This window comes from Bison bison, unplaced genomic scaffold, assembly GCF_000754665.1.
Source record: "Bison bison bison isolate TAMUID 2011002044 unplaced genomic scaffold, Bison_UMD1.0 scf7180017864518, whole genome shotgun sequence".
NCBI lineage: Eukaryota > Metazoa > Chordata > Mammalia > Artiodactyla > Bovidae > Bison > Bison bison.
In genome coordinates, this window is record NW_011495071.1 from 14183449 (window position 1) to 14190666 (window position 7218).

The window sequence follows — 7218 nt, forward strand, 5'->3', positions numbered from 1 at the left end:
CCTCTTTAGTAGTTTTTACAGTTTACTCTTGTTAGACTTTGAAGTCTACAAGGGCATGTTTCTTTTGTTGAATTTTTAATATGGGTTTTTCTTTTTTGATTTTTTTTTTTTTTTTTGTCAGTACCAAAAAGTTTACCACCTTCAGCTTATCTGGAAATGACTAGTATAAACTGAAAAGTCCAAATTGGATATATTTAATGAAATAATTTTTTTTTTGAAATAATTTTTATAATAGTTTAATGCTATAAAATAAAGACAAGTTGTTGCTGTTGTTCAGTTGCTAAGTTATCTCTGACTCTTCTCGACTGCATGGACTGCAGCATGTTAGGCTTCCTTATCCTTCAGTATCTCCTGGAGTTTTCTCAGATTCATGTCCATCGAGTCAATGACACTATCTAATCATCTCATCCTCTGCCGCCCTCTCCTCCTTTTGCCTTCAGTCTTTGCCAGCATCAGGGTTTTTTCCAGTGAGTCAGCTCTTTGCACCTGATGGCCAAAATATTGGAGCTTCAGCTTCAACATTAGTCCTTCCAATGAATATTCAGGGTTAATTTCCTTTAGGATTGACTGGTTTGATCTCCTTGCTGTCCAAGGGACCCTCAAGAGTCTTCTCCGGCACCATAATTCAAAGGCATCAGTTCTTCAGCACTCAGCCTTTATGGTCCAATTCTCACATCCGTACATGATTACTACTGCTACTACTACCAGCCTAGTTATGAGATATCAAATGTAAATTCTGCTTTAGAACATAAACTGAACATTAGATACTATATTATATGACTTGAAAATGGTATATTAATTCAGTCAGTAAATATTTACTGAATACCATCTGTGGGCAGTGTTCTTTGTACTAGGGACTCAGCAGTTAAAAGGCAGCGAAAAATCTTTGCCCTCTTGGAACTTGCATTTTGATGGGTACTATTGCTGTCTTAAGGTATTTCATTCTTTTAAATAGTTACAGGGATAATATTATCCACATTCTTCATACAAAAACATGTATATACACAAATTTAGGGACACTAATGAGAACAAATACTCAGCAGAAGACAATGCAGTGATAATTAAAATGAAATTTTTTTTTTCCCCCCTGTGCTGTACAGCTTTTGGGAACTCAGTTCCCAGACCAGGCAGTGGTAATGAAAGCCCGTATTTGAAACTACTAGGCAGTGGTAATGAAAGCCTGTATTTGAAACTACTAGGCCACCAGGGAACTCCCAGTACAATGCTGATTTTAAAAGAGGTTGAAAAAAGCAATCAGATAGCTATGTGAACCAGTGAGATTAGATTTGAAATATATTTTGAATGATAAACAGATTGTATGAACAAAATGGACGAACAAAATGTTTAATGGGTAAGCCTAGCAGTAAGTTAGAATACTAGTAGAATACAGTTTTATTGAACCCGAAACTCCCTACAAGATTGCCTGACTATATATTACCCAGGTCTGTAATTGTGGCAGTTAGGGACTAAATCATTGCCTTCCCATGAAAGATTACAGTAGCATCTGTCCCTATGGATGGTGCTGCTGCTGCTAAGTCGTGTCAGTCGTGTCCGACTCTATGCGACCCACAGACGGCAGCCCACCAGGCTCCTCTGTCCCTGGGATTCTCCAGGCGAATACTGGAGTGGGTTGCCATTTCCTTCTCCCCATGGATGGAGCCCTCCTAATCAGGAAGATCAGCTCAGTGTAGCTCAGGCCCATGCACCATTAATATGGTAAACGGACTCTACTTCAGTGGCTCACCAAAGGAAAATGGCACCTAGGGAACATAAATGCTTATACTGTTACTTCCTAGAATGAATATACCTAGAAATGAGGAATTATTCAGTGTCATTTAACTAAAATTTAATGCTGGTAACTAACTGTTACCAAATTGAGATAAATTCTCCAGTTGGTATCAATATGGTTCCTTTAGACTGACACCTAGGAATATATGTTCCCTTCTGTATTCCCTCTGCTCTGCCTCTATTTTTGTAGGATTTGCAATAGTTAAATTTTAGATGTTTTTCCAAAAATTCACTGATATAGTAACCAAATTATTTCAGATAATAGTCACTTAGGGAAGAATGGCTAATGGCAAATATATATATATATACTTGGTTAGTTAACTCATTTGTGTTTATCAAATAAAAATTAAATTAAACCCTTTTATTTTCTCAGTTATGAAAAATACTACTTGGTATGTTCCCTGACTTACAATGGAAAGGATCTTTTTAAACCTATTCAATCAAAGAAGGTTGGCACTTATAAGAATTTCTTCTATCTTATTAAATGGGATGAACTGTAAGTGAGACTTTTGGCTTTTTATTCTTTCAGTATGTCCTGTTCTTTACCTTTTTCCATGTATGCTTCCAGCTTTCATTTTTAATTACAATTTCCATTAAAATTAGATTCTTACTGATACCTTAAAGATTCTTCTAGATACGATTTTATAGAATGGACTGAAGCTCTTATTTAAAATCTGAAATACTCTTGAATATTCATATTGTTAAATTACAGAACCATGCCATCAATTCTTCCTAGCCTTTGTCTAGTTAAAGTCATGTGTAATTATGGTGTTTTATAATATTGCTTTAGTTTAGTATTTATTCTGTGACAATGTATCTAGGAAGCGTAGTTCTTGGTTAACAGATTTTAAAAATTATTTTCAATCCATGTATAAGATGATATTTTGAACTGTTAATATTTTTAAAATATTATCTTTGAACTAAGGGAATGCTTTCATTATTTAGGCAAATAGGCAATTGCAAAACTTTATTCTGCATTTATTAAATAGTTTCCTAGTTTTCTTTTTTTTAATTACAAAAGTAGCACATGTTTGTGTAAACAGTCAAATAATGTAAAAATGCATATAGGGTGAAAAATGTCATTTTACTTCCAGCACTTAACTGTCTCATGACTCCTCAGAGTGACCACTCTTGACCTCATGTGTCCTTTCAGATCTTATTTAAAAAAAAAAGCACCAGTAAACATATATGTCTGTCTGTGCATGTATGTGCACACAAACATCTAGAGTCAGAAACACTCATGAACATTCATCTAGCTTTTCCTAAAAGAAATAAAGATGATGGTTATCTTGCCTAAAAATTGACATTGCAAGTCTTAAAGGATTAACAAATTTTTGAAGAGAGAAATGTTATATGTTTGAAATTTTAGTGAAATTTATTTAAGATCTTTTAGTATTTGTTAACCAAGCTTGCTACTTACTTACATAAATTTTACTCAGAATTAAAGATTATTTGAAGAGTCAAATAAAATACCTAAAATTGTCAGTTTCGTTAAAGGGTTAAACTTCTTATTCAATCTAATTTGTTTTTTCTATTAATACATTTCCCCCCCATAGAATCATTTTTCCCATCCAGATATCACAATTGCCGTTAGAATCACTTCTTCACCTTACTCTTTTTGGAATTTTAAATCAGAGCAGTGGAAGTTCCCCTGATTCTAATAAGCAGAGAAAAGGGCCAGAAGCTTTGGGCAAAGTTTCTTTACCTCTTTTTGACTTTAAACGGTAAGTGTTGCTGAGTTGTACTGGTGAGTTACTGTGAACACCCCTGCAGTATCAGTATTGGCCAGAGAATGGAATGAAGAAAACTGACATTCATGATGAGATAATGAGTTGTCACCGTTTCCCGGTGTGATTAAAAGAGGTCATTTCAGAGATACAGAGAAAACCAAAGTTGTTCTGGTGTCATTTGAACATATCTATATGGGTTTTCAAAGGATTCTTCGCTGGTCACTGTTCCAGAAGAAAAGCAGCAGCCAATTCATTCTTTTTTTTTAATTCATTCTTTAATTGTCATTTATGAAAAGCATTATATTATTGACATAATATTCATGGTCTTAGACGTTCCTTTGATTAAAACAACAAAACTCCATTTTCCATCTTCTCATCCTTTCCCCATCCTCCTGTTTGAGTGTACAGCTGCATATTATTCCCTTCTCTTTACCTGACTGATCTCCCCTTACTGTTATGGGCCCCTGGCCTTTAATCTTCAAAAGTCCCACATGTATGCAAAACTTGCTGATCCTTAAGGTAAAAGACATTCCTTTTGAGCTTTGTGTCTACTAATAGCCTTTGGGATAGTATAATCTACCTGGCTTTTCAGCTGACTGTTTTGATTATGTTATAAGTAGTAATATGTTCCTTGAGACCATGAAGTGTCTTCTTAAATGAAAAGAAAAATCATTGACTAAGTTTGGGATGCTTGATATAGAACATGATAACATTTTGGAGAGTGATAATGGACATTATCATATTGGAGTGTCTTAAGTTCTGCAGTCAAGCTGCTGTGTTTAATAATAATATTACTGTAATAACAAACACATAGCATGTACTCTATGCAAGCTATTAGTTTGAATGCTGTATACATAGCCTTATATACCTCAGAACAACCTTATGAAGGTAGGTATTATTATCCCTTTTTACAGAGGGGGAAATCAAAGTGGTTTGCCCTTGGGCACTTAGTTAATAAATGGTAGAACTGAGTTTGAATCTAGGGAATGTGGCCTCAGGGTCTGTATTCTCAACATTAACCTATATTGCCATTCTCAGATTTATTTGATACCATGATACTTGTTTTGATTTAAAATCCATCTTTGAAACCATTTTGGGAAATGATTTAATAATTGATCTATTTAACTTACAAGAACTGCTGGAAGATCCACTGGAGAAGGGATAGACTACCCACTCCAGTTTTCTTGGGCTTCCCTTGTGGCTCAGTTGGTAAAGAATCTGCCTGTAGTGCAGGAGGGAGACCTGGGTTCGATCCCTGGGTTGGGAAGATACTCTGGAAAAAGGAAAGGCTACCCACTCCAGTATTCTGGCCTGGAGAGTTCCATGGACTCTATAGTTCATGCGGTCACAAAGAGTCGGACACAACTGAGTGACTTTCACTTTAACCTACAATAAAATGATTAAAAAATATTATTTTCCCATGTACTTAAATATAGCATTTTTCATATATTTTTTTCTTTTGTCTCTCCCCCTATATGTGAGAAGGCCATGTAAGATTTTTTAATTATATACCTTTCATTGGGCTCCAATTTTATTTGACACCTGACATAATTCTGAACTGACAAACACTAGAGAAGAGCAGTTAAGAGATTGCTATTAATGATACATATTTAGAACTCCTTGCTAAATACAGTCCATAACTACTCTAAAACAGAATATTGGCCACATAAAGGAGGGGGATTGTGTTCTCAGTCGTCTTTGATAAATAAGTGTCAGGTATAGTTAATGTGAGAAAATCAAATGTAATTGTGTCTAAATGAGTCAGTTTTGAAAACCTTCGTGCACTTGAAAGCAACAAGAGTCTGCTTCATTCAAGGAGTATTATCACTTTTTGCCATTTTATTTGCTTATTAATAAGTGTTTTTATTGAATTAATGACCTTCTTTCAAGATTCAAAAGAGTAAAGGGAAGGGCAGTTGACTTTTGTTAGACAATTAAATAGTTTACATGCATCCAGTGCTCAACGGTTTAAAAGAATGAACTGATGTCATTAAGCTTGAGAGTTTGCCAAGCTGTGTAGTCAGTCTAGATAATGTTAGGATTTAACATTCAAAAAATGCTCAGAAATTAAGAAGGGAGATGACTTTATATATAAATACATAGAGAGAATCTGTGTTAATGATTTAGTTGTGCTCATGTGCTATAATATAATGATCAGAAATCCTGGTCTTGAAATTCTTTTAAAATTAATTATGTTTAAGCTACAACCTGCATACAGCCTGATGAAGTTATTATAAGAGCCAAATGATTTACAGGCATTTCAGTCAACCTCAGCAACAAATGAGTTCTTAACTCATTTTTAAATAAATGGAATCAAGCGTTTAACCTGCTGTTCCTTTATAGTTGAATCTCAGGATTACCAAATAATTGATGTGAGAAGGTTCTTTGTAGAAAAATTTCAGCTAATAGATGCAGAAAGAATGACAGAATATCAGAATTTTGCAATTTCTGTTGTTATCAGTCGCTCAGTTATGTTCGACTCTCTGCGACCCTATGGACTGTAGCATGCCAGGCTTCCCTGTCCTTCATCTCCTGGAGCTTGTTCAAACTCATGTCCATTGAATCAGAGATGCCATCTAAGCATCTCATACTCTGTCGTCTCCTTCTCCTCCTGCCTTCAATCTTTGCCAGCATCAGGGTCTTTTCTAATTGAATTGGCTCTTCGCATCTGGTGGTCCAGAAGTATTGGAGCTTCACCTTCAGAATTGGTCCTTCCAGTGAATATTCAGGGTTGATTTCCTTGCAGTCCAAGGAACTATCAAGAGTCTTTTCCAACACTACAGTTCAAAGGCATCAATTCTTTGGAGCTCAGCCTTAATGGTCCAATTCTCACATCCATACATGACTAATGGAAAAACCGTAGCTTTGACTAGATGGACTTTTGCCGGCAAAGTAATATTTCTGCTTTTTAGTACGCTGTTTAGGTTTGTTTTAGGTTTTCTTCCAAGGAGCAAGTGTCTTTTAATTTCATGGCTGCAGTCACCATCTGCAGTGATTCTGGAGCCCCAGAAAATAAATTGTGTCACTGTTTGCATTGTTGGCCCATCTTTTTGCCATAAAATGATGGGAGTGGATGCCATGATCTTAGTTTTTGAACGTTGAGTTTTAAGCCAGCTTTTTCACTCTCCTCTTTCACTTTCATCAAGAGGCTCTTCAGTTCCTCTTCACTTTCTGCCATAAGGGTGGTGGTGTCTACATATCTGAGGTTGCAATCCGTACTGAAATAATAGATTTAGGCCAGGAAATCTCAGTCTTGGCACTGTTGACATTTTGAGCCAAATGATTCTTTGCTGTGGGAGATTGTCCTGTGCATCGTAGGATGTTTGGCAGTACCTTTGACTTCTGCCCTCTAAATGTCAGTGGTACACCCTAGTTGCCAACCAAAAAGTCTTGAGACATTGCCAAATATCTAGTGGAGTCAAAAGCATTCTTGGTTGACACTGATTTAAGTCACTTCAATTCAGTCGCTTAGTCGTGTCCAACTCTCCGCAACCTCATTAACCGCGGCACGCCAGGCCTCCCTGTCCATAACCAACTCCCGGAGTTCACCCAAACTCATGTCCATCGAGTTGGTGATGCCATCCAGCCATCTCATCCTCTGTCTTCCCCTTCTGCTCCTACCCCCAATCCTTCCCAGCATCAGGGTCTTTTCCAGTGAGTCAACTCTTTGCATGATGTGGCCAAAGTATTGGAGTTTCAG

General features: G+C 36.3%; 1 protein-coding gene across 1 annotated transcript in view; it reads left to right on the top strand.

Moving 5' to 3' along the window:
- The window catches only part of PIK3C2A (phosphatidylinositol-4-phosphate 3-kinase, catalytic subunit type 2 alpha), a 107040-nt gene that overhangs the window by 69335 nt on the left and 30487 nt on the right, over positions 1-7218 (top strand). Inside the window, exons 12-13 of the mRNA XM_010830530.1 lie at positions 2162-2284; positions 3345-3512. Of these exons, the coding sequence (XP_010828832.1) occupies positions 2162-2284; positions 3345-3512 (291 nt within the window). The remainder of the gene's footprint in view (positions 1-2161; positions 2285-3344; positions 3513-7218) is intronic.